Consider the following 26684-nt stretch of genomic DNA (forward strand, 5'->3'; position numbering starts at 1 on the left):
TTATTGGCAGCAAAACACAACTTCAGAAGAATCTGATTAAGCGGACTTCATCAACTGTAATGCCCAGGCGTGTTTGCTCATGGAACGAAATACTGATGATTACCTCTTTAAAGTAAGCGGAAACCAAAATGTAAAGGCCATCTTTGTAACTGAAAATATACTAAAAAATGTTATAGCAAAGGAGTCAACAAGTTAGTAATACTGAAATATCAATAAAATAATACCGTTGGGTGCATCTAATTATAAATCTGAAACAAACTCCATTGCTATATTAATAACAATAGTACATGTATATACAAACTTCTCTTAAAACCGTCATAGACGTAAATTCTGAAAATAAAATTAATAAAACCAAAGCAAAATATGCACATATATCATACATATGATATAGCAAATTTAGCCAAGTAAGGGGCGGGGGGCATGAAAACGACCTTTCTGACCTTTCTTTGCTGCCAATAAAACCTCGAGTGACATTAAATGCCTCTATACACCTTTATAACGCCACTAAACCTTGCAATGCACGAGCTAATTTCCTGCTAAATCAAGTCAAACGAACACGTACGATCACTACCGAAAAGTATAAATAGAACCAATTAAGAAACGTGAATAATTTCATTCAATATAGGTGGAGTGTTAACAATTGGTTTATCTAGTAATACAACCCCAACTAAGATATTGTTTAATCAAACTTAATATAAACATAGCATACATGTACAGTTAGCTACAATGACAAACCATTTTCATATTACTCCTCATAGCAAAATTTGTCAAAGAATGTAACAGCACAAAGGAAAATAAAAAAAACACTTGGTTACATTTACTTTCTTTAATAGAGAGTCACTTACTAGTAAGTTTAACTAACATGTGATATTTGCACTGATCCGAGAATTAAAATGTGAAAACCAGCAAAATAATATGAGTAAAAAACAGTCGCTATTTTTATTTTTTTTTTCCTTTAAAACTTTGAGTTAATAAATGTTGCACTGAGTTACTAAATTAGTCTTAAAGGTATTTGATATTATCTCAGTGAAATATTAATGCAATATTTTGTGAACTATGTTTAAAACTTTAAGGAAAGCCGCTTATGAGATGTAAAAGCAATACTATGGAGGAAAACAGCTTTTTAGTATAAATATGTAATACATTCTCTAAAATCTAAGAATTAATTTACAAAGGATATTTAATTTACTATTAATTTTGTAATGACGTTTGGACTTCAAATAACAAATTTATCAGCCTCTGTTCACTATTGAAAATCCAGACAGAATTAAATATATAATTATATTATATATTATAATTATTTTGTCCACACTTTACGCACATACATTATGCCCAGTTTTCCCATACGCGACACAATTGTTGTCCGCATCTTAAGTTCTGGCGCGTCTACATGTGTACAAACTTTTAAAAATTAGTAACAGATATTTTCATTCTTTAAGTACGAATTGAATGCATGAGCGGAGTGATATTTATTATGTGTTTAGTGCTTACTTTTATTAAAACTGAAATTAATTACTAATTACCTTAACGAATAGTATTATTGTAGTAAGTGTGCCGCCTCAAACGTAATTGGTAAATTAAATATAATACAAAAACAAAATACTACTGAAGACACACGTAGTCGTCCGATCAATTTATTTAAAGATTTGAATATAAGATTTACCTCAAACATGACAATTATTATAACTCATAACAAAATACAAAAAAACCGATCACATGTATCATGCAGCTGAAAAAACAAACTTATTGAACTTGGTGGCTTTCGGTCAAGGAATTTAAAAAATATTTTAGTCACTTTCAATATCTCCACAATATCTGTTACTGTTAACGTGGTAGATATTAAATAGACCCAAGGCAATACCAGTAATGATGCGAACGGTTGTCAATCGGTCATGCGTGAATAACTCCATGACACTATAAAACGACAATATCAGTGGTTTATATAGATGATACCGATAGAAATTGTCAAAACCTAAGGCGAATTTCTGAATGGTGTAATGCCATTATCATGGGAAAAGTTAAGAATTTACGAAAATAGAACGAAGCTCGTCCCATTAAAGCAGTCTCATGTTCATGACCAACAAAAACACATAAATACTTTCTTTTTCGTGCAATGTTCATGATGTAGAGATGCATTAATGATATAAAATTAAATGAACAAATATAGCCATAATTACCGAATTTCTACTCGAAATTCACTTTCCACTGCATCACAATTTACGCATCATACTATTCTATATGAAATATCGCAGTATAATTATTGATATGAGATATTTTCCTTATGAATGATGTTAGAAAGCTTTCATGTATCATACAAACAGAAAAGTCACTATTGCTTTTGAAAATACCATCATTTACTTGTATGTTATGTCTTTCATAGCATACATGTAAATGATGGTATTTTCAAAAGCATTTTTGACTCTTCTGTTTGTATGATACATGAAAGCTTTCTAACATCATTAATAAGGAAAATATTTCATATCCATAATTATACTGCGAATTTACATATAGAATACTATGATGCCTAAATAGTGAAACATATGCACGTTCATAGTTCAACCTATACTTTATTATAATCTATTAACGTCCATGATATTTCGATTTGAATGTTATGGAACGTTGTGATAGTAAACTATATGCAGTTTTTAAAGCTCATAATGATAGTACATATGATGTAAGTTCATAGTGAATGTTGTGCTACTTATTTTGTAAATAAACTACCTATACACAGTCTTTAGTATGGATATGATGCGCAATTTAGAACTTATTTCGAGACGTGAATTCAGTATTTACAGGCGTTTTTTCCGAAAATCCAAATTGATTACAAAGTGCGGATACATAACATATGTACACTTCATAGTGTTTAACATTAGTTCATTGAGCACATTGTTTTTTATTATAATTCTTGTTCTGCTAAGTATTGCACAGTGGTTAGTTTGTATTACATAAAGTACATACAATATTGTTCATACTGTTCACAGGGCGTACTGTGTTTGCTGAATCCACAATAATTAAGTAATGTCATGCCATGCAGTGTACATATTTGAAGCTTTTAAGAGGATGTGTTTAATCAATATTAGGTTAATATATGTAAGAATGTAATGACAATTTCCTTTACTGTATAAGAGATTAGTTATGTTTCGCCAATATCCGTATATTTCTGTTTTTTACAGACATTTTCGCGCCATTCCAAGGTTAAATTGGTTAAACAGTGTTCAAAACTATGCCTGACACTGTCCTAGTTGATCAGGAATAGAAAAGAATGGCCGTGAATTAGCAGTACATGTGTTATATTTCATGTCTGTTAATCAAACCCGAAATCCTGATCTGTAGTATCGCGCTATAGCAGGCATGTACGCTTATTTGTTGCACGTGCATATGACGAGATAAGGGAAAATGTGCCGTATCCTTTAAGCACATAACATAAAACTCTAAGAGCACATAACGTGAGACGCCTGAAGTTCTTGATTCGGTCATGTTTTGCAATACTTTTAGTATAAAAAAAATATGTGAATTGTGTAACGATCTCCACTTTTAAAAACCTTTGCATACGTCATACTTGAACAAATTGTGTAACCTAAATCTTAAACACATGACGGGCCTCTATCATGTGCTACTTTTTGAATGTCCGATAATTTTTATGGTTGAAAGGAAACGATAAAATACGGCAAAATGACCACCTCCATTACTTCTGATATATAATGAGTACCCCCGAGCTAAGGTCGGGGTAGCTATATCTTGGGAACATTTACCCGTTTTTATCACTCTTGGCCGAGACTTGACCACCACAACCATGAAGGCTACTTTGGCAATTTTGGGACTCGCACTGTTCGGACTTTCGGAAAATCTTCCTGCACGAGGTAAGGCGCCGTTTTCTTGTTCATTTATATAAAGCGATATGCTGATGTTTAATCGTAATCGAGTTTATGAGTTTATTTTAACAAAACAAACATATGAAAAATTGAATTAAAATAAATATATTTTAAATTTATTTTCTACACTTGATTGGCATATTCAAAATTTAACATAATCGGTAGTTTTAATTGCGCGTTTTAAATAGTTTAATTTAATTTTTATATGCGGGTTACATTTACTTGGGATAAAACAAGGAAGATTGGGAAAATAAACCGTATGAAACACAATAAACATAATAAGACATTGATACCAACATAGGTATGTGTAAATATACGCAATTTAATCGATTTCTCGTTTTATCAATGACAGACCATGAAAAAAGGAAACCGTACATATTCTGGTGCCGAAAAAAAAAGACAAACAAATCTTTTACAAGTTTATTTATGTTGTATTGACAGGTTAGTTTTGGAAGGTGACTATAATTCCAATTGAAACGAAATTCAGGTCAACTTCGATTGTGTTTTACACCATTTAACAGAAGTATACAATTTTTTTACTTTTTATAAAAATTTCATATCCAAAGCATGGTCTTGAAACTTCAGATTCTGTCTTGTGTTGTGTATTTATAAGGAGCATCGTTCATAGTTTATATAAAGAGCATCAATAAATTTGTTTTAATTTGTTACACTTAATGTATAGGGTAAAATCAATACTAGTTGATTATCTGTAATATTCTCGCTGTAATTTTAGCAAGGTGTCTCTGCATCGGATTTTGTTACTTGATTAACGCTAAAAGTGATGCAAAACATAAAAGTTTAAACAACACTTAATCTGTCTGGATCATATGTTTAATGTACTAGAGTTGCGACATCTTAAGTGTTTCGCGTGATGGAATGAGTTGGGACTAAAAAATGTGAAAACGAAAATTTTGGGTAAGAAAAATGGGTATGAAAATAGTTGGTAGGAAAAAAAATGTTGGTACGAAAAGTTTGGTTACGAACAAATTGTGGGTACGAAAATTTTGGGTACGAAAAAATTAAGCCAAAAATTGGGGTACGAAACAAATTTGGATATTAAAAAAAATTGGTAAGACAAATTTGGGTACGAAAACAATGTGGGTACGAAAAGTTTTGGTATGAACAATGAAAAAAATGTGTACGAAAAATAATTTGAGTATGACCATTATTGGTAATAAAAAAGTGGCTACGAACAAAATTGGGTACGAACATTTTGGTAACAATAAAAAATTAAGTAAAGACATGCCGGACGTGTTTTTATGCCCCCGCATAGAATAATCTGGGGCATATTGATTTTGGCGTGTCTGTCAGTGTATGTGTGAGTCTGTCATTGTATTTGTGTGCCCCAAAACTTTAACCTTGGTCATAACTTTTGCAATATTGAAGATAGCAAATTAATATTTGGCATTCATGTGCATCACATTGAGCTTCACATTTTGAGAGGTGAAAGTCAAGGTCATCCTATAAGGTCAAATGTAAAAAAAACAGGCTTCAAAGCGGCGCAGTAGGGGGCATGTGTTTCACAAGCACAGCTCTTGATTTTAACAGTAATACTTTGTTTAGAGCATCGAACGAATGCAAAACATATTCCCAATTGTGTGTTAATCATGCATAAATGTAAACTTTGAAAAGAAATCAATAAAATACTGATGTTTAAATACGTTTCAATAAAGTTAAGACATAATAGAAAATGGAAGGGCATATCGTCTCAATTTAAGTAGTATAAGCAATGGATAAAAGTTGTGATTGAGGTAAGCGTTTCGTTACTACTGAATTTAATTTTTATACCTCTTATTAAAGCTGAAATAATGTCATCAACTTATTTTTCAAAACGGTTTCAGTTGCAATCGATATTTTAATTTACCCCTAGTGTGTGCTTCGTTCAATTATAATTATTATCGATTATATTGTTGATTTGTTACTCACTTTTATGATGCCTATGATAAGTTGCTCACGGCAAGACTTGCCGTGTAAACCTTTATTTAACTTGTCGGACGAATTTAAGTACGCGATTGCATCTTCGTGATATTATTTCATGTATATGTGAACAACCATACACTGCAAAACAGGGACATATTTGTATCGATTATATTGATTTGCATAGTGAATCAATAACGCGTAACTGGGCTTCTTTGTTGCGCAATAAGATGGCGGCTAGCTAGCGCGGTTTTTGACGTGACGTCACAATGTTTTTGTTCGCGCGTGAAGGTTCGCAGAAAACTTATTTAAACACACTAAAGTGTTTAAACAGACTTAACACGACAGAAATAAATATCCTTAACTAACATCTACCAGACATAGGCAAAGAACGCCATCGTATGTGTTTTTCTTTAGAATTTGTATATTTTTCATTATTGCTTTGCTGCATTATTTTATGTAGCAGTTTTACTTTTATTACAGTGGTTGAGCAGTGGGTCAATGATGTGATTGGGTATTCTTCGGCGTATGGACGGAAGTTCCAAAGGTATCGGCAGTTTTAATATTCATAAACTCGAGCAAGTGTGTGCAAGCCGTAGAAGTTATTTGTATGGTTTTTATGGCGACAGGGCATTTAAATAAAACTATCAGTGGAACCAATTGTGCTCTACATGTGAACATATTGTAAACACATACAATAAGGATTTGTTCTTTAATATATAATTTCAAAATAAAATTACCTGTCTCGAATATAGCAATTTACGCAATTTTGAATATTTAAGTGCATTTATTATGAAATATAATACCGTTGTGTTTGTGATTTGTTGCTGTATGCTATCTATGCTGAAACAATATTTAACCACAATATTCGCTGCAAAAGTTTGAGGTGCCATGTCCGGCTTTGCGTTTGTAACATTAACGAAAAACGAAACAAACTAGCTTACAGGACGTAAAAGGTACATTCAAATGAATTGCTGATCATCTATGACAGAGCAGAACCTTCATCCGCATAAACACTTCTCCCCGAAACATTTTTCTTATATGGACCTCGCTCCGGGAAAAGAGGTTAAATACATGTGTGTCAATGGTCTTCTCGGATTAGCGTTTGAAGTCCGAAAAGGGTAATAGGGTACGACACTGTCCGCTTTTAAGTATTTTGCGTTTTAACTGAAGTCTCCTTTCTAAACGAAATGAGGGTCTTTGATGAAAGTGTCGTCCCTGATTAGCAAGTGAGGAATCCACAGGCTAATCTTGGACGACAATATCACGCGTTGTTTTTGCCAAGAACGCGGCTCATCTAGTGTAATTTATTGTTCAGGTGGAGCGCGCAGGAAATACTGGGTGCTCCAAATGTGTACCCTAGATACGCGGATGACAGAAGGGCATGGGCCCCAGATGTCATCGACGCAAACCAGTTCTTGGAGGTTGGGAAATTACACTGTTTTTGAGCGATTGTATTGTCCTTCTATAGTTAGATTTATAAATCACGTTTTAAACCAAAGTGTTGACGTCATAGAACAATACCGTAATAGCTTGGAAGTGCGCCCTTTTAAATAAATCATCGCTTTAAAAGCACCGGTTGTTCTGCACTGTATTTCTCCGTTAATACAGAACTTACTATTTGAAACTATTGCTGTATTTTTCTTTAACTTTTCAAGAAATGCATTATTCAGTGCTTTGAAGCTCGTAATTCACGTACCATCGTGAGATGTTGGTGTTTAGTTCCAGTTCTACACGTCCGTCTACGTGACAAAACTCGACGTCTACGAGACTTTCAATGCTGGCGGTGTCAAGGCCATTAGGTGCTTCGATGTCTCAGAAGAGTGGATAACGCTATGGTCGACGGACAAAGTATACGTTTTAGAGTATCCGAGGATATTCAGTCCATCGTTTACGGTAAAAAAAACTAACATATAATTTAGGTTTCGTAAGTTCAAACTTCTTAACCGGTTTAAACTCGCAATTATTTTCATGGACAATTCGAAGGCCCTTGACCCTAGACATAACCGTGCTAATGTGCTCCTCTGTACTGTTTGTATTTTCTTGTATATTACATACGGGTAATTGATCATTTGTATTAAATAAAATACTAGCTTCCACTAATTTCTCTTCTAGTAGTGGAACATGAGTTTCATTTTTCTGTTATATTTCTTAATGGTCGTGTAGAAAATTTGGAGACTTCATTACTTATATTTGAAATATCGGAAGGAACGCATTAACGTATATCGCAACTAACACAAGAACAGTACGAACTTTTAAAGCGTGGTATTTACATGAATAGGCCTGAATAGTACGTGACGTCCTTGTGAGGACGCCACGTGGAAGACATTCGCGTGTAACGGACGCTGGTTTCATTATACTACATAATCGAGTCATCAAGGTTATATTCTCTAAGCAAATCATCATATTAAACTTGAAGGCATGTTTTACACTTAGACTGTTGTTCCTGTTTATATCTTATAGAGATATTGATGGGTCTTGATTTGTTAATCCCTGAAATATTATAAAGTAAGAGACTAAAGTACGACTGAAAAAGTTACTCTCCACTACAAAACGGCCGTAGAAAAGGTGCACAAACAGTTGAATGTGATTTGTGTCAAGTTTTTTTTCTTTTGTGTTCTTTGTGTACATGATATGTTTATTTTTTTTCTATTTAATCAATCGATTCAGCTTAGAATGCCCTTTCAATAAAAATATGGTTATTGGGATCTCTATGTACCAATTGTTGCAATTTTTTTTCGTTTAAATGTGTTGCTTTTACATTGTATTATATGGGGCAAATATTAAGTGTAATGGTTCCTGTACGCATAAGGCGACTATACAGTAAGAGCGACGAATTCAGTCGCCATTCGCAAGAATAGCTATCTCACTTCGCTCTTTCTATGTCATCGATTACGTCAGTGCGTTCCGCACGCTGTGAAACCTTTAAACATTACCGTTCTACATATCTGTCGGGTCGCAAAACGTTTTCGTAAGTCATCGCCGCGTCTTTTGTGGACGTGGCGGATGTAGTAAGAAGACGCAGCTCTGACGTGAAAGAAGAATCACCGCACTATTTTATGAAATTAAGTCGACTCATACAAATATTCATGTAGTATATCTGATGTTCTCAAAATAATAGTTGCAGTGCTTTCTAAAAACGCTTTGAAATAAATTAACAGAAAAGTCCTTCTCCACCGGTAAACATAATTGAACGTGGTTCTATTTTCAGTCTACAATTTCTTGTTTCTCGAACCGCATTAAGCTGGATATTGACTGCACCGCTGCAAACACCTGGGTGGAGATAGACGCTGTGAAGCTGTACGGCACCAAGGGTGAGTTCGAGAATTGTCATGTTAACAAATAACTGAAATGTTTCTGCTTTAGTACGCGCTTGATGTAATGCTGTATTTAAATGACATATATGATTGCTTTTTTACTTTCAGATAAAAAGCATCGTGCGAGTGAATTGTTTTTTTTTTGTGTTCTGCACTAATACTATGCCAATCGGTTCATTTAAAAATTCAAAATTCACCTCTGACACATCGCACAGCTATTACCCCGGCAAGCAACAACGTTATCATTACAAACAACAATACATAGCTGACATGCACGATTATTTAAAATATATTTGTCACTATTTCAATTAATGCTAATTTTAAACGACCAGCTCTGCCGTTTGTTATCGATTATATCACATATAATTCTATGTTGCTCCTCCACTGAACATTTTCTTAAAAACCGGCTTTCCGTACTTTTATTTTTCATGCATCGGCTTGCTCAATTTTTGACGTATATCTTTTGACGTAATTTCTCCGACGAAACATACCCGTTTAGTTAAATTCTCTGGATGTTAAGGACATATAAGACGTGTAAGTTATTTATTTGTTTAGAGCATCGAACGAATGCTAAACGTATTTCGGATTGTGTGTTTATCACACATAATTGTAAACTTCGATAGGATTACAATAAAATAGCGTGATTAAAAAGTTTTGATAAGGGATAGACGAATAGAAAAAGGAAGTGAATATCGTTTTTTTCTTTTTTGTTTTAAAAAATAAATTAAAGTTGTCATTGAGGTAAGCGTGTCGTTTATACTAAATTAAGATTGTTTTAAGAATTGTTGTTAAAGCTGAAAACGTGTCATCAACTTATTCAAAAAATCGGTTTCAGTTGTGATCGATATTTTAATTAACCCAATTATGTACTTCGTTTAAAAATAATTATTCTCGATTAGTTTGTTGATTTGTTACTCACTTTTATGATGCTAATCATAAGTTGCTCACCGCAAGCCTCGCCGTGTAAACCTTTATTCAACTTGTCGGACAAATTTAAGTACGCGATTACACTTTCATGATATTATGTCATGTCTATTAGATCAACCATACACTGCACAACAGGGAGACATTTGTATTGATTATATTGCTTTGCATATTGAATCAATAACGCGTAACTGGGTTTCTTTGTTGCGCAACAAGATGGTGGCTAGCTAGCGCGGATTTTGACGTGACGTCACAATGTTTTTGTTCGCGCGTGAAATTTCGCAGATTTTTTTTAAGCACAAAGTGTTTAAAAAGACTTAACACGACATAAATAAACATACTTAACTAAAATCTACCAGACATATGCAAAGAACGCCATCGAATGTGTTTTCTTTATAAATTGTATATTCAACACAATTGCTTTGCTGCATTATTTTATGTAGCAGTTTTACTTTTATTACAGAGGAGGAGCAGTGGGTCTCTGGAGTGATTGGGTATTCGTCGCAGAATGGGAGCGACAAGTAAGTATCGGCAGTTTGAATATTCATAAACTTGAGCAATTGTGTGCAAGCCGTAGAAGTTATATGTATTTAAATGAAACTATCATTGGAACCAATCGTGCCCTGCATCTGAAAATATTGTTAACACATACAATAAGAATATGTTCGTTAATATATTATTTATAAATGATATTACCCGTCTCGAATATAGCAGTTCATGCAATTATGAATATTTAAGTGCATGCTATTGGAAATATCATATCGTTTTGTTTGTGATTTGTTGATTCATGCCATTTATGCTGAAACAATATTTAAGCACAATATTCGCTGCATAATTTTGAGGTGCCATGTCCGACTTTCCGTTGTAACATTTACTAAATACGAAACAAATTAGTTTGCAGGACTAAAATGTACATTTAAAATGAATTGCTGATCATCCTCGATAGAGCGAAACCCTTCATCGGTTTTCATAATCACCCCTCCCCGATCCATTTTTATTATATGGGCCACGATTTGGGAAAATTGGCTTTATAGATGTGCGTCTTCTTGGATTAGCCTTTGAAGTCCGCAATGGTTAAAAGTGTGCGACACTGTCCGATTGAATGGAATTTGCGTTAAAATTAAGTCTTTTGTCTAAAAGAAATGAGTTCTTTGCGAAAAGTGTCGTCCCTGATTAGCAAGTGAGGAATGTACAGGCTAATCTTGGACGACAATGTCACGCGTAGTTTTTTGTCCAAGAACGCATCTCATCTAGTGTAATTCGTTTTTCAGTTATAGTGCGCAGCAAATACTGGGTGTTCCAGATGTGTAACCTACATACGGGAAGGCCATTGCGGCATGGGCCCCAGATGTCATCGACGAAAACCAGTTCTTGGAGGTTGGGAAATTACACTGTTATTGACCGATTGCATTGTCCTCCTATAGTAAGATTTATAAATCATTTTTTAAACCAAAGTTTTAACGTCATTGAATAATACCGTAATAGCTTGGAAGTGCGTGCTTTTTAAATAAATCATTGCTTTACAAGCATCGGTTTTTCATCATTGTGTTTTTACGTTAATACTGAACTTACTTAATGATACTATTACTGTATTATCTTTAAATTTTAACGATATGCATTACTCAGTGCTTTGAAACACGTAATACACGTACTATCGTGAAATTTTGGTGTTCAGTTCCAGTTCGCCACAACCGTCTACGTAACAAAAGTCGACGTCTACGAGGTCTACAAAGCTGGCGGTGTCAAAGCCATTAAGTGCTACGATGACTCAAAATGGTGGATAACGCTATGGTCGACGGACCAAGTATCCGTTTTTGAGTCTGCGAGGATATTTAGTCCATCGTTTACGGTAAAAGCAAGAACAGTAAAGTTAGGTTTAGTAAGTGCAAACTTCTTAACCGGTTTAAACCCGCAATTATTTGCAGGGACAATTCGAAGGCCCTCGACCCTAGACATAACCATGCTTATGTGCTCTGTCGTACTGTATGTATTTTGTGGTATCTTTCATAATGGGTAATTGATTATTTGCATTAAATAAAATACTAGCTTCCACTAATTTCTCGTCTAGTATTGGAACATGAGTTTCATTGTTTTGTTTTTATTTCGTAATGGTCGTGTGGAAAATTTGGAGACTACTTTACTTAAAATTGAAGTATCGCAAGGAACGCATAAACGTTTATGAGAACTAACACAAGAACAGTACGAACGTTTAAAGCGTGGTATTGACATGAATAGGCCTCAATAGTACGTGACGTCCTTGTGAGGACGCCACGTGGAGGACATTCGCGTGTAACGGACGCTGGTTTCATTATACTTCATGATCGAGTCATCAAGGCTGTGCTCTCTAAACAAATCATCATATTTAACTCGAAGGCATGTTTTACACTTAGACTGTTGTTCTTGTTTTATCCTTTAGAGATATTGATGGGTTTGCACTTCTAAATCCCTGAAATGTTATAAAGTAAGAGACTAAAGTACGACATTGCACTGAAAAAGTTACTACAAAACGGCCGGAAAATAGAAGGTGTAAAAACAGTGAAATTCGATTTGGGTCAAGTTTTTCTACGTTTATGTACTTTGTGTACATGACATGTCTTTCAATTTTTCTTTAATTGATCGATTCAGCTTAGAATGCCCTTTAAGTAAAGATATGGTTATTGGGATCTCTATGTACAAATTGTTGCATTTTTTGCGCTTAAACGTGTTGCTTTTACATTGAATTATATTGGGCAAATATTACGTGTAAGAGCGTTTAATTTAGTCGTCATGCGCAATAATATCTATTTCACTGGACTCTTTCTATGTCATCGATTACGTCAGTGCGTTCCGCATGCTGTTTAACCTTGCAGCATTACCGTTCTACATATCTGTCAGGTCGCAACACGTTTTCGCAAGTCATCGCCGCGTCCTTTGTGGACGTGGCGGATGTAGTAAGAACACGCAACTCTGACGTAAAAGAAGTATCACCGCACTATTTTATGAATTCAAGTCGACGCATACAAATATTCGTGTAGTTTATCTGATTTTCTCAAAATAATTGTTGAGGTGCTTTTTTAAAACGCTTTGAAGTGAATTAACAGAAAAATCCTTCTCCACCAATAAACATAATTGAACGTTGTTCTATTTTCAGTCTTCACGTCCTTGTTTCTCGAACCGCATTCGGCTGGATATCGACTGCACCGTGGCAAACGACTGGGTGCAGATAGACGCTGTAAGGCTGCACGGCTCCAAAGGTGAGTTTGAGAATTGATATGTTAACAAATAACTGAACTGTATCTGCTTTAGTACACGCTTTATGTAATGCTGTATTTTAATGGCATATATGATTGCTATGTACTATCAGACAAAAAGCATCGTGCTAGTTAAATGTTTTGTTTATGTTCTGTACTGAAACTATGCCAATCGGTTCATTGAAGAATTCAAAATTCACCTCTGACACATCGGATAGCTATTACCCCGGCAAGCAACAACGTAATAAAACACAAAAAGCAATTCACAGCCGAACTGCACAATTATATCAAATATTTATGCCACTATTTCAATTAATGCTATTTTCAGACGTCCGGCCCAGCTCTGCCGTTTGTTAGCGATTATATCACATATAATACTATTTTGTACCTCCACTAAACATTTTCTTTAAACCGGCTTTCCGTGTTTTTATTTTTCATGCAACGGATTGCGCAATTTATGACGTATGTCTTGTGACGTAATTTCTCCGACGAAATATACCCGTTTTAGTTAAATTCTCTGGATGTTAAGGACATGTAGGACGTGATGTTTTTTAAGTTTTTTATTTGTTTAGAGCATCGAACGAATGCTAAACGTATTTCGGATATTGTGTTTAGCATACATAATTGTAAACTTCGATAGGATTACAATACAATAGTGTGATTTAAAGTAAGTTTCGATAAAAGAATGGAAGAATAGAAAATGGAAGTGAATATTGTTTTCACTTTTTTATTTGAAAAATTTAATAAACGTTGTCATGGAGGTAAGCGTGTCGTTTATACTAAATTTAGATTGTTTTTATAATTCTTTTTAAAGCTGAAAAAGTGTCATCAACTTATTCTACAAATCGGTTTCAGTTGTGATCGATATTTCATTTAACCCAATTATGTACATCGTTTAACAAAAATATTTTTTCTCGATTATTTTGTTGATTTGTTACTCACTTGTATGATGCTAATGATAAGTTGCTCACGGCAAGCCTTGCCGTGTAAACCTTTATTCAACTTGTCGGTCAAAGTTGAGTACGCGATTAGACTTTCATGATATTATTTCATGTCTATTTGAACACCCATACACTGCACAACAAGGAGTATTTTTATTGATTATATTGTTTTGCATATTGAATCAATAACGCGAAATTGGGTTTCTTAGTTGCGCGACAAGATTGCGGATAGCTAGCGCGGATTTTGACGTTACGTCACAATGTTTTCGTTTGCGCTTGAAGTTTTGGAAACAAAATTTTTAAACACAATTACGTGTTTAAAAAGACTTACACGACAGAAATAAACATCTTTAACTAAAATCTATTTGACATATGCAAAGAACGCCATCGTATGTGTTTTTTTAGAAATTGTATATTTAACACTATTGCTTTGCTGCATTATTTTATGTAGCACTTTTACTATTATTACAGAGGCAGTGCAGTGGGTCAATGATGTGATTGGGTATTCTTCGGCGTATGGACTCTACATTTAAGTATCGGCAGTTTGAATATTCATTCACTCGAGCAATTGTGTGCAAGACGTAGAAGTTATTTGTATGGCTTCTATGGCGACAGGGCATCTAAATGAAACTATCATTTGAACCAAGTGTGCTTTATATCTGAACATATTGTAAACACATACAATAAGAACATGTTCTTTCATATATTATTTATAAATAATATTACCCGTCTTGAATATAGCAGTTTACACAATTATGAATATTTAAGTGCATGTTATTTGAAATATCATATTGTTGTGTTTGTTATTTGTTGATGCATGCCATTTATGCTGAAACAATATTTAAGCACAATATTCGCTGCAAAATGGTTAGGTGCCATGTCCGACTTTGCGTTTTATTATTTACGAATAACATCTTCGGCAGAGTGGAACCCTTCGTCCGTTTTTATAATCACCCCTCCCCGGAACATTTTTGTTATATGGGTCTCGCTCTGGGAAAAGGGGCTTAATATATGTGCGTCAATGGTCTTCTCGGATTAGCCTGTGAAGTCCGCAATGGGTTATAGAGTACGACACTGTACGCTGTTATGGAATTTGCGTTTTAATGAAGTCTCTTTTGTACACGAAATGAGGTCTTTGCGGAAAGTTTCCTCCCTGATAAGCACGTGAGGAATGCAACAGCTAATCTTGGAGGACAAGTTCGCGCGTATTTGGTTCCAAGAACGCGGCTCATCAGGTGTAATTCGTTTTTCAGGCAGAGTGGGTGGAGTGCGAAACAAACACTGGGTGTTCCAGATGTTTACCCTGGATACGCGGATAACATGAGGGCATGGGCCCCAGGTGTCATCGACGCAAACCAGTTCTTAATGGTAGGGAAATTAGACTGTTATTGAGCGATTGTATTGTCCTTCAATAGTTAGATTTATAAATCGTTTTTTAAACCAAAGTGTTAACGTCATATAATTAAACCGTAATAGCTTGGAAGTGCGTGCTTTTTTAATAAATCATTGCTTTACAAGCACCGGTTTTTTTGCATTGTATTTCTACGTTAAGACAAAACTTACATTTTGAAACTATTAGTGTGTCCTTCTTAAAGAAATGCATTATTCAGTGCTTTAACTCGTAATACACGTACCATCGTGAAATTTTGGTGGTCAGTTGAAGTTCGCCACCCCCGTCTACGTAACAAAAGTCGACGTCTACGAGACTTTCAATGCTGGCGGTGTCAAGGAAATTGGGTGCTTCGATTTCCAAGAAGAAATGTGGCCCAACGGAACAATGGTCGTTAACAGGAGGTGGATATGGCTATGGTCGACGCCCCAAGTATCCGTTGTTGAGTATGCGAGGATATTTAGTCCAACGTTTGAGGTAAAAGAACGAACAGATAAGTTAGGTTTCGTAAGTTCAAACTTCTTTACCGATTTAAACACGCAATTATTCGCATGGACAATTCGAAGGCCCTTGGCCATAGACATAACCATGCTAAAGTGCTATGTCGTACTGTTGTTATTGTCTTGTATCTTACATACGGGTAATTGATAATTTGCATTAAATAAAATACTAGTTTCCAGTATTGCTCTTTTGGTATTGGAACATGAGTTTCATTTTTCTGTTATATTTCGTAATGGTCGCGTAGAAAATTTGGAGACTTCATAACTTATATTTGAAGTATCGGAAGGAACGCATTAACGTATATCACAACTAACAAAAGAACAGTACGAACGTTTAAAGCGTGGTATTGACATAAATAGGACTCAATAGTACGTGACGTCCTGGTGATTACGCCACGTGTAAGGCATTCGCGTGTAACGGACGCTGGTTTCGTTATACTACATAATCGAGTCATCAAGTCTGTACTCTTAAAACAAATCATCATATTTAACTCGAAGACATGTTTTACACTTAGACTGTTGTTCTTGTTTTATCCTTTAGATATATTTATGGGTCTGCACTTCTTAATCCCTGAACAATTATAACGTAAGAGACTAAAGTACGACATTGCACTGAAAAAGTTACTCTCCAATACAAAACGGCCGGAAACAAGAAGTTGCCCAAATAGTTTAATTTGATTTGTGTCAAGTTCTTTCTTCGTTTGTATTTTTTGTGTACATGACATGTCTTTTTATTTTTCTTTAATCGATCGATTCAGATTAGAATGCCCTTTAAGTAAAGATATGGTTATTGGGATCCCAATGTACAAATTTTTGCATTTTTTTTCGCTTAAATGTGTTGCTTTTACATTGAATTAAATTGTGGAAAATATTTAGTGTAATATTAGGGTTATCTGTACGCATAAGGCTATACAGCAAGAGCGACGAATTCAGTCGCCGTGCGCAACAATATCAATCTCACTTCGCTCTTTCTATGTCATCGATTATGTCAGTGCGTTCTGCACGCTGTGAAACCTTTCAGCATTACCGTTCTACATATATGTCGGGTCGCAACAAGTTTTCGCAAGTCATCGCCGCGTCCTTTGTGGACGTGGCAGTTGTAGTAAGAACACGCAGCTCTGATGTGAAAGAAGTATCACCGCATTATTTTTATGAATTTAAGTCAACTTATACAAATTTGCGTGTAGTATATCTGATTTTCTCAAAATAATTCTTGCAGTGATTTCAAAAAAACGCTTTGAAGTAAATAAACAGAAAATTCCTTCCTCGCCGGTAAACATACATGAACGTGGTTCTATTTTCAGTCTACAATTCGTTGTTTCTCGGACACCATTCTGCTGGTTATCGACTGCACCGCTGCAAACGACTGGGTGGAGATAGACGCTGTGAGGCTGAAAGGCTACCAGGGTGACATCGATAAGTGTCATATTAACAAATAACGGAAATGTATATGCTTTAGTACACGCTTTTTGTAATGCTGTATTTAAATGACATATATGATTGCTATGTACTTTCAGATACAGATCATCGTGCGAGTGAAATGTTTATAAGGTTCTGCACTGAAACTATGACAATCTGTTCATTTAAGAATTCAAAATTCACCTCTGACACATCGGATAGCTATTACCCCGGCAAGCAACAACGTCAAGATCACAAAAAGCAATACACAGCCGACAATCACAACTATATAAAATATAATTGTCACTATTTCAATGAATACTTTTTCCAGACGTCCGGCCCATGTCTGCCGTTTGTTATCGATTGTATCAGATATAATACTATTTTGCTTTTCCACTAAAACTTTTCATAAAACCGGCTTCCCGTACTTTTGTTTTTCATGCATCGGATTGCGCTGTTTATGACGTATGTCTTGTGACGTAATTTCTCCACCGAAACATACCCGTTTTAGTTAAATTCTCTGAATTTTAAGGCCATGTAGGACGTGGTGTGTTTTAAGTTATTTATTTGTTTAGAGTCGTGGAGTCGTCTTGCAAAACGTGAGCATGTGAATGAAGTGCTAGTAGATGAGGGGGACAAGGCCGTTACAGCCGTTGAGCCGGCAGCAGCAAAGATGAGCATCAAGCAGCTACTCGCGCACGTTAGGAAATAGGTGAGAACACGATGTATGTTCGTGATATTTTAAATGAACACTTACGATAACAGAGGGGAACACGATGCAGTTTAATTGTAGAGTTATTGAGGGCTTCTGGAATATGTGAGAACGCTAGGCGAGTTTTTATTTATAATACATTAGATGAGAATCTATCTTCAATCATTTTGAGACATTTTCGCGATGCGAACATTTTGTATTTACACAATGAACCCATTGTTAAGACATGTTAAATGTGGGTACGTTTAAACAAATGCTTACTAAAAGACGTATCCATATCGCAGAAAATCAAATTTATATTATGAAATTGATTTTGCAGACTGGAAATCCGACTACGCTACCCCTACGACGACAACGGCAACTTGAAAAGTGAAGTTTTGAAAAAAAAACATGCTAATGATATAATCCATCTTCAACAAACTTATTGTACACAAGCTTTGTGTCTGGTGTTGTGTTAATGCCCCCGGTAGGGTGGCATTAAGCAGTTGAACTGTCCGTCAGTTCGTCTATCAGTATGTCAGTCTGTGCGTCCGTCCGAAAACTTTAACATTGGCCATAACTTTTGCAATAATGAAGATAGCAACTTGGTAATTGGCATGCATGTGTATTTTATGAAGCTGCACATTGTGAGTGGTGAAAGGTTAAGGTCAAGATCAACCTTCGAGGTCAAAAGTCAAAAAATACAATGCAAGGGAAGTAAAAAGCTTTAAAAGGGGGATAAATTCTGAACCTGCCCAATGATATATTGAAATTTTATTTAAAAGCGGCGCAATCGCTTCTCATCAAGGCGACCCGGGTTTGATCCCCGTTCCCGGCGCATGTGAATTTGGTTGGTGGTCACCATACCGGACAGGTGGGGTTTCCTCCAGGTAATCCGGTTTCCCCCCACAGCACAAGACAACCTCAAAATTAAAAATATTTCAGTAAACAATAAATAGCTAGAAATTGCAGCTTTCATTCAAAACTCGTACCAACCTTAGGGAGTCTAACATCTGATTAGGAAGGAGTGCTGGGACACACTCCGGGTCCTCACCTAATGCAGCCTCTGGCGCGGAGGGACCTCATAAACATTGAAATACACACACAGGGGCATTGGTTTCAGACAAACACATCTATTGTTTAAAAATAAAATTGCATTTTTATACCTGTTTGTGTTCTATTATTTACCTTTTAAATGTTTGAGATATATTGGCGAACGTTTGAGAAAAATCATAGCGCTTTGATTCACAGTGTTTCAAACAACCTGGCATGTCCGTTAAAAATTAGTATTAAATTTGTCAACGAAACAGACCTAAGTGACTTGTTCATTGATATTTTAAGAAGTCATTATGGTGGCTAACATATAGTATTCACATTGCTTAGTTCACATATAATTTTCAATAAACAATTTCAGAACGTTCTACATCTATATATGGCTTGGAATTAAAAAAAATGAGCTGAAGCTAAGCCTGTTTAAACATGCTTCAAAACGTTTAACCGGGTTATGTTTTTACTATTCTTCACATGTTTTTCTTTTCGTACGAAGAATTTGGTTGCTGGTAAACTTTGCTATGCTATGAAATACTGTTTTGTTTTAAAACAATCTCACGCATTCATCATTTTCACAAATGCTATACTACCATTCTTTCAAATATGTCTTAAGCATAATATTTGTGAAAAAGTGCGGTTCTTCATAGTCAATTTAGTATCAACACACATTAGCACTACGAAACAGCAGTTATTTACAAATGTAGTACAGCAAGCGTAATGGAATACTTCAATTACATGTTTGCTAGTTAAATATACTGAACTATCAGGATATTGATAAGAGTTACAAAAATTCATTCCAGTTTGATCAATACTACGTCAGACAAGCGACATCTTAAATGACAATTATGTTTGTCTATACATTGACCTAGTTGTTCATCCTCATGATCTAGATTAAATTGGTTTAGATAATTCCAAAACTGAGATTACGTTTTATCTTCTCACCTGCATTATTCGTACCCGTCAAGTTAACTTGATTACATAGCGACGTTGATGTTGTCTTCCTCTGTTATACGTATTGTTAACTTCTTCTGTTACAAAGGACGTGTTAATATCAGCTACCAACATGTTCCTGTATACTATTTAACGTCAGCTCCAACTGATTATATAACACGTTGCGCAAATGTAATCTCATCACAATTGGGTCTTTTTAAGCGTAGCAGATAGAATTTATTGAATCGTGTGTCCGCAATTGGCGCATCATACTCTTTATACAACGAAAGTTTCTACCGCCTCCGCACATGTCTTCATTGCGTGAATACTGTGATAATTGCGTTGGTATTTATAGAAACAAGTTCATACCTAGCTTGGCATAGTGCTTCATAACATAGTACTGAGCTTGTGCTTTGGACGCGCGAGTGTTATCTCGTATACTGATGATCTATTCACTTCACAAGATATTATTACAATTATACATATGTGATTGTTTATGGAATTGCAAACATGTTTAACTTTATCATATCAACTACCTGCTGATTATAAACCACTCAATGTACACTTCAGAAGAAATCATATTTATGTCAAGATCCCTTTCCATTTACCCTGCTTTTAATTTGCATTATTCAGTGGTTAAATTGCATTTTTAAACTTGCAAAGTTAGTTTACCATCGTCTCGAAATACCTACACGTTTAGAGTATAATGTATGGCCACAAGTGTTGCCTGCTCTATTTTAAAGCAAGCAGTAGAGGGTCATGGTTGACTTATACCATGAAACGAGCAAACTATTTCAGTTGATTTTGCAAGAAAAATACTTATTTGTATTCGTTTTTTTTATTTATCCTGTTATTCACCACAGTATAACCTCAATCTTAAATCCACATGCATGTACACGAGATAAGTGACCTTGAACATACTAATAGCGTGCCAACGGTATCAGAAATCAAACATCGTATATGACAAAGTTAGGAACTACGAACTATTACTTGTGTATTTAAACTCCTCAGGCTTGGGGTGGGGTAAATTTCGTAACCAATAACATTTGTTTTTGAATACACATAAACGTCGGTCGTTATAATTGAATAAAAAGCTTCATTTATGTAGGGCGTACGCTTGGATTATCACAACGGTCCACACGCGCAATACGATGCATGATGCTGAAAGATCCGAATAATGTTATTTTGACGGTCTAACAAAGTAAACCCACCACCACCTGATATTACTACCACATGATTTTGTTTTAGATATTTTAACAGTTGTAGTTCAAATTACTTCATTTTGAAGTTACCTTATAGTGCCTTTATTTTTCATGGATTGCACGAAATATTCGAATATGACAGTAAAGATAGTGCACAAGTCTCGTTTGCTGACTGATCGTCAATATGTTATAAGATTTTTGCAAATTTTAAATATAATTTTAACATTCAAACATAGAATCCAAAATAAATGTATTTGTTTTGCCGTTCTTATGCGAAATATAGATAAATGTATATTACAAATCCATTTCTTATACATGTATACATGTATACCCGTGTTAACATAATTATATTCGCTTGCTAAGTTTCATTATTGCCGGTTGTTTAGTGTAATTATGCGTAATGATACGTTCATGCTAAATAATCTTGTCCATTAAAATATCTGTGAAACTATGCCGAAAAATTAAAATTGAGTTGATTCATTTGTTGTTATTTTTTTGCAATGAAGAGCAATATTCTCAAATACTGTTTTTTTCTTATTTTTTAAGTGGTTTGTATTTGAATGTTTTATCATTTTGAAAAAGATACTCTTTTAACTACCTTACATTTGTTTACAAGCTTCGGTGTCTGGCATTTATTACTCATAATAATGGCGGACGAAACATTTTGATAAATTCTACCAAATTAAGTAGCAAAATTCATTTCCTACAAAAAAGGTAAGAATTTAACACGTTTTAAGTGGATGTTCTATACTGCAGCAGCGTGAAGCGTCTTTTGAATCCAATCATACAATTATGTCGGCTTTCAAAATAATGATACAAAAATTGAAAAAACACTTTCAAACCGTTATAACATAACAGTAAATAGTGTTAATCTATACGATATCGGCAAAGATTGAATATTAGACCGTGCATCTCAATTAAATAGAAAGCTGTACAACTTGGGTACCTATTTTCGGGTAAAAATTATAAGCTTTCATTTGTCTTTTATTTAGGGCATTTGCAGTACTCTTGTTTACAAAAATCGACTGACAAATGTGATATAATATGGTGTAAACATATCATGAATATGTTCAGTACAAATATTAGGTTTTTTTGCATTGCATTTAGTTTTATGGAATAAAAATTGAGTGTACAAATAAAATATTGTGCTTTCGAAAAATTACACGTTATATATATTATAATAAAATAAATACTGGTAATGATGGACCAAAGCGATCATATTGGTTCAGTCAATGGCGGTTGATTGAGATACAAAATATGGACCATTGTCTATGAAAACGGGGTTTAATATACGATTGTAAAGTGTCGTCCCTTATTAGCTTGTTCAGTCTGCACATGCTAATCAAGGACGACACTTTCCGCTTAGTTTTTGTTTCAAGAAAGTCTCTTCTTAGCAAAAATCCAGTTTAAGCGGAAAGAGTCGTCCCTGATTAGCCTGTGCGGACTGCACAGCCTAATATTGGACGACACTTTACACACATGCATTAAACCCCAATTTCACAGAGCAATGCAAATATATTTGCATATTCACATATTAGTATTTGACAATATTTGTCAAATTGGATTCCAAGAGGAACTAGTAAAGAACTAATTTAGAAAACCTACGACCATAACATTAATTAACGATATTATTAAAGTAGCCTCAGATTCCATTGGAAATCGATTTAATCCAGTGCTTGATATTTAAATCTCCAACGATCAAACTGGTTTCATTGAAGGTCGATTTATTGGTAAAACACTAGATTACTTTACAGTGTGTTGATATAACGAAGTTTATAATTACCTAGGTAACGTATGACAATCGATTTTGAAAAGCATTCAATGCATAGTCTTTCCACTTTACAAAAACAACTTTCAGCGAGTGTGTTTTTTTTAATTTCGGACCCATGATACTTAAAAGGTTATCTATCTACTTATATAACAGTTATTTTACAAATGTTCTTGTTTTTAGTTGGTGCCTGGAACGACGTGAATCTGAACAATAAAATCTGTCTCAAACGTCGATTGATTTGTTATCACAGATTAAAAAGAATACATATTAACTTTTGGAGTCATATCAAAAAGCAAGTCGGTGCTAAATGCCGTGTTTGCGTTTTTTATATGTGTGCAACGGCAACTTTCCTATATGATTATATTTTTTTTAAACACGTGATTAGGATGCAATTTTATTTTAAAGCAACACTCAAACAGCGTGCAAATAATATATTTGTCAAAGATAAAATTTATCGTAAACATGTTCTTTTTCACGGTTTCTTTTTCGAGTGTCTATTGTCGTAGTAGGGGTAGCACGGTCGGGTTTCCAGTCTGCAAATTTAATCAAACAAAATAATTGAGCCGTTCTTTGCGAAAATGGGGTTTAATGCATGTGCGTAAAGTGTCGTCCCAGATTAGCCTGTGAAGTCCACACAGGCTAATCAGGAACGACAAGTTCCGCCTAAAATGGATTTGTGCAAAGAACATACTTTATGTTAACGAAAAAAAAAACATAAAATCGGAAAGTGTCGTGCCAGATTAGCCTGTGCGGACTGCACAGAATAATCTGGGACGACACTTTACGCACATTCTTTAAATTACCTTGGTCCGCCCATATATTGTTTTCTGCTGAAAGTACCTAAATCAGCTTTAATCAATGTTTAAATGAATAAAATCGATACATTTTGTAGAAACAAAAGGTTCGCCTAGCAAAAGTTGCCTATAAACACCACAATAAGCCAGCGGTGGGTTCCAACAAATTAGTGTCGATAGGTTCGCACATGATGTCTTCATAGTTTACTCAAGCCTTCCACCTATTCCGGAAGAGCTCAAACAATGCATATCCAATATTATCGGCGGTGTTTATAAAAACTTCAATTTACATGCATTTTGTTCGAACTGTTTCCGAAAGGTTTTCTCAAACCCACAACAAAGCATAGTGTCTCCTCACCTATTTCCTGAACACCCCCTGAACGTCGATAATCCAAACTGCGTAGGATAATTCAAACTGAAGACAAAAATGGCGACATAAATAAAGACTCCAGTCATTTATTTCTAAGAACACGTTTATTTAAGTTTAGTTGTGACATAATAAACGTTTCTTTTTTATAAAATTTTATTTTCCGGATACAATGCGCTAATAAACCCATAGCAATTTAAAACAATTGCGTCGAAATAAAATGTATGTGTTTGAAAATCTGGAAAAAGTGAATGAAATTGTCGAAAGGTTTAGGCCAAAAACAATGTTTAATCGAATGTTTTCAATGTTTTAATGCTTAGACTAATATATTAACCTTTCATATAAGTATGTAAAAGAAAATGATTGGGGAAAATGCACGAAAACACAATATATTCGTATTTGTTTGGGACAAGAATATACAAATTGGATAATGACCTAACTAGTGTATGGATAATTCCAAACTAAAATAAGGAATTCGATGGATAATGACCAAACTGCCAGATTACTTTATGTAAAGATCTATGTTAAATGAACCCGCTTGCTAAATATTTTGAATTTTTTTTTTACTGCTGACAACAATAGCATTTTAGCACATTGTTTAACAATTATCATACAAAATTATTTTGTTATCTTTTCAGGTAAAACTTGTTTTTCTTCTTCTTCGTCTTGAAATGACAACTCAAATTCTTCGTCATGCCGATCGATCTCCATTCCCGTCAAAGGAGTTGTACTGAAAAATGAATATGGCATAAAACTGTATTCAACTGTTGAAAATAAATAAGCATTTTCATACGAATGCCTCTATCAGTCTGGTCCTACCACGTAGCGAAATAAGGCCAATACTATGCGCCCAAGCCCCGGCTCTAAAACTATTTGCCACCACTGGCACCAATTTAAAGGAACGAATCGACGGTATTTCCCTATGTAATGAAATATCAAATACACAAAAATACAAAAAGTCCAAATTGTATTAATATACAATCGGAAGGAAAAATACGTAATTGATGAAATCGGAACGAAAAATTGTCCTCAAACAGTATTCCCACCAAGCTTTCAATAGGGTTCAAAGTCATTCCATATAAAACTCACAAGCTTTCTATGCTAAAATACCGTTAAAGTCGTTTATCGTCAGTAAGCATGCGCATAACGGGGTACTGTACAATTAACTCGTAATTATTTGACTACTACTTCGATTTTCCCGCGTCGGCAAAATGGGTCACGGAGAAAACGTTTTATTATTATTAAATTACATATTTTACAGAAGATTTTTTATTTATCCCATTTTCAACGCGACATTTACGGTATAGCACGTTATGGAATATACTAGCCTGTATTCAAACTTGTGGGATATACCTGTCGCGTGCAAGGACTACTTTTTACTTCACCACTGATTGATTTTTCATAAGAAATAAAGTCGAGAAATCTTTAGCTTCAAAATTATGAGACATTCAACCTTTAAATCTAGTCATATGACATAATTTTTCGCCATCCGTATAAAGAATCAGCTGATTGATGGCGTCATAAAATGACATACTTATTGCGTCATTCCCCCCCCAAAAAAAAAAAAAATTGACGATTTATTATAAACGCGACTTTATAATTTATATGTATTTATATATGTATGTAATTGAGATTAAAATTTTAACGGATATTCCTGATATAATTTGGCATAACTCTGTTACAGTTTCATTCGCTATTCTGTCAATTAACGTGTAAATAATTCAACACATAGGTCGCATTTCATGAAAATTATCATTTTCCGAAGACAAATTTAGCGTTTTTATACTACAAAACTATTAAATCATTGCAAAACTCAAAACACATGTGTTTGTCAGACATTCATTATCACATGTGTAGAAAAATTACGTCCTTCTAGTTACTAAATTAGCAGAAATGATAAAATAATCACCTACCTTTCAGTTTCAGTTTCAGTCTCGGCCGACATTTGTTTGTTCAGTTTGAATTATCCAACTTAGTTTGGATTATCGACGTACAGGGGGTGCTGAAGTGATGGGGCATCGTCTTTGCGACTCGTTTGTCACCACCCTCAGCGGCATCAACTTCCTCGTCCTCCTCCTTACGAAGCATGGCCTCAACATGCTCAAACACCTTGTTACACAGCTCAAACAGACCGTGTGCTCTCTTCGGGAGGTTATCTACAATGGATTCAAAACGCGTTAACGCTATTTTTAGGACATAGTAAGTACAAATGATGTAATTATTTCTTCTAATTGGTGGAGATAGTTTACCGCGGCAAACATTTACTGCATCTTACTGAAAGGCGGAATCCAGAACAACCTAATAGTATATTAAGCCCTAAGAAGCGTTAATTAAGTTCTGCACATAATGGATACATTCCAATTTAATTGTATCGCAAAACATTATTATTG

At 34.8% G+C, this 26684-nt stretch overlaps 2 protein-coding genes and 1 long non-coding RNA gene across 5 annotated transcripts in view; 2 read left to right on the forward strand and 1 right to left on the reverse strand.

The window, feature by feature from the left end:
* The window catches only part of LOC127851803 (uncharacterized), a 220335-nt gene extending 205612 nt beyond the window's left edge, over nt 1-14723 (forward strand). The window contains exon 4 of the long non-coding RNA XR_008035961.1: nt 14673-14723. This is a non-coding gene — a long non-coding RNA (uncharacterized LOC127851803). The remainder of the gene's footprint in view (nt 1-14672) is intronic.
* The window catches only part of LOC127851795 (cytochrome b5 reductase 4-like), a 264668-nt gene that overhangs the window by 149781 nt on the left and 88203 nt on the right, over nt 1-26684 (reverse strand). The window lies entirely within an intron of this gene.
* On the forward strand, nt 15505-19389 carry LOC127851800 (uncharacterized). The gene is made up of 5 exons (XM_052385681.1): nt 15505-15569; nt 15859-16068; nt 17396-17498; nt 18065-18201; nt 18521-19389. Exons 1-4 carry the CDS (start codon nt 15522-15524, stop codon nt 18199-18201), a joined length of 498 nt encoding a protein of 165 aa, XP_052241641.1. The 5' UTR covers nt 15505-15521; the 3' UTR covers nt 18521-19389.

The sequence above is a fragment of the Dreissena polymorpha genome, chromosome 11 (assembly GCF_020536995.1).
Source record: "Dreissena polymorpha isolate Duluth1 chromosome 11, UMN_Dpol_1.0, whole genome shotgun sequence".
Classification (NCBI taxonomy): Eukaryota; Metazoa; Mollusca; class Bivalvia; order Myida; family Dreissenidae; genus Dreissena; species Dreissena polymorpha.

Coding starts and splice junctions, on each gene's coding strand:
- LOC127851800 (XM_052385681.1), top strand. CDS start 15,522: ATGAGGGCATGGGCCCCAGGTGTCATCGACGCAAACCAGTTCTTAATG. Junction 15,570..15,858: donor ACGCAAACCAGTTCTTAATG/GTAGGGAAATTA, acceptor TTTGGTGGTCAG/TTGAAGTTCGCCACCCCCGT. Junction 17,499..18,064: donor GAGGCTGAAAGGCTACCAGG/GTGACATCGATA, acceptor TTATTTGTTTAG/AGTCGTGGAGTCGTCTTGCA.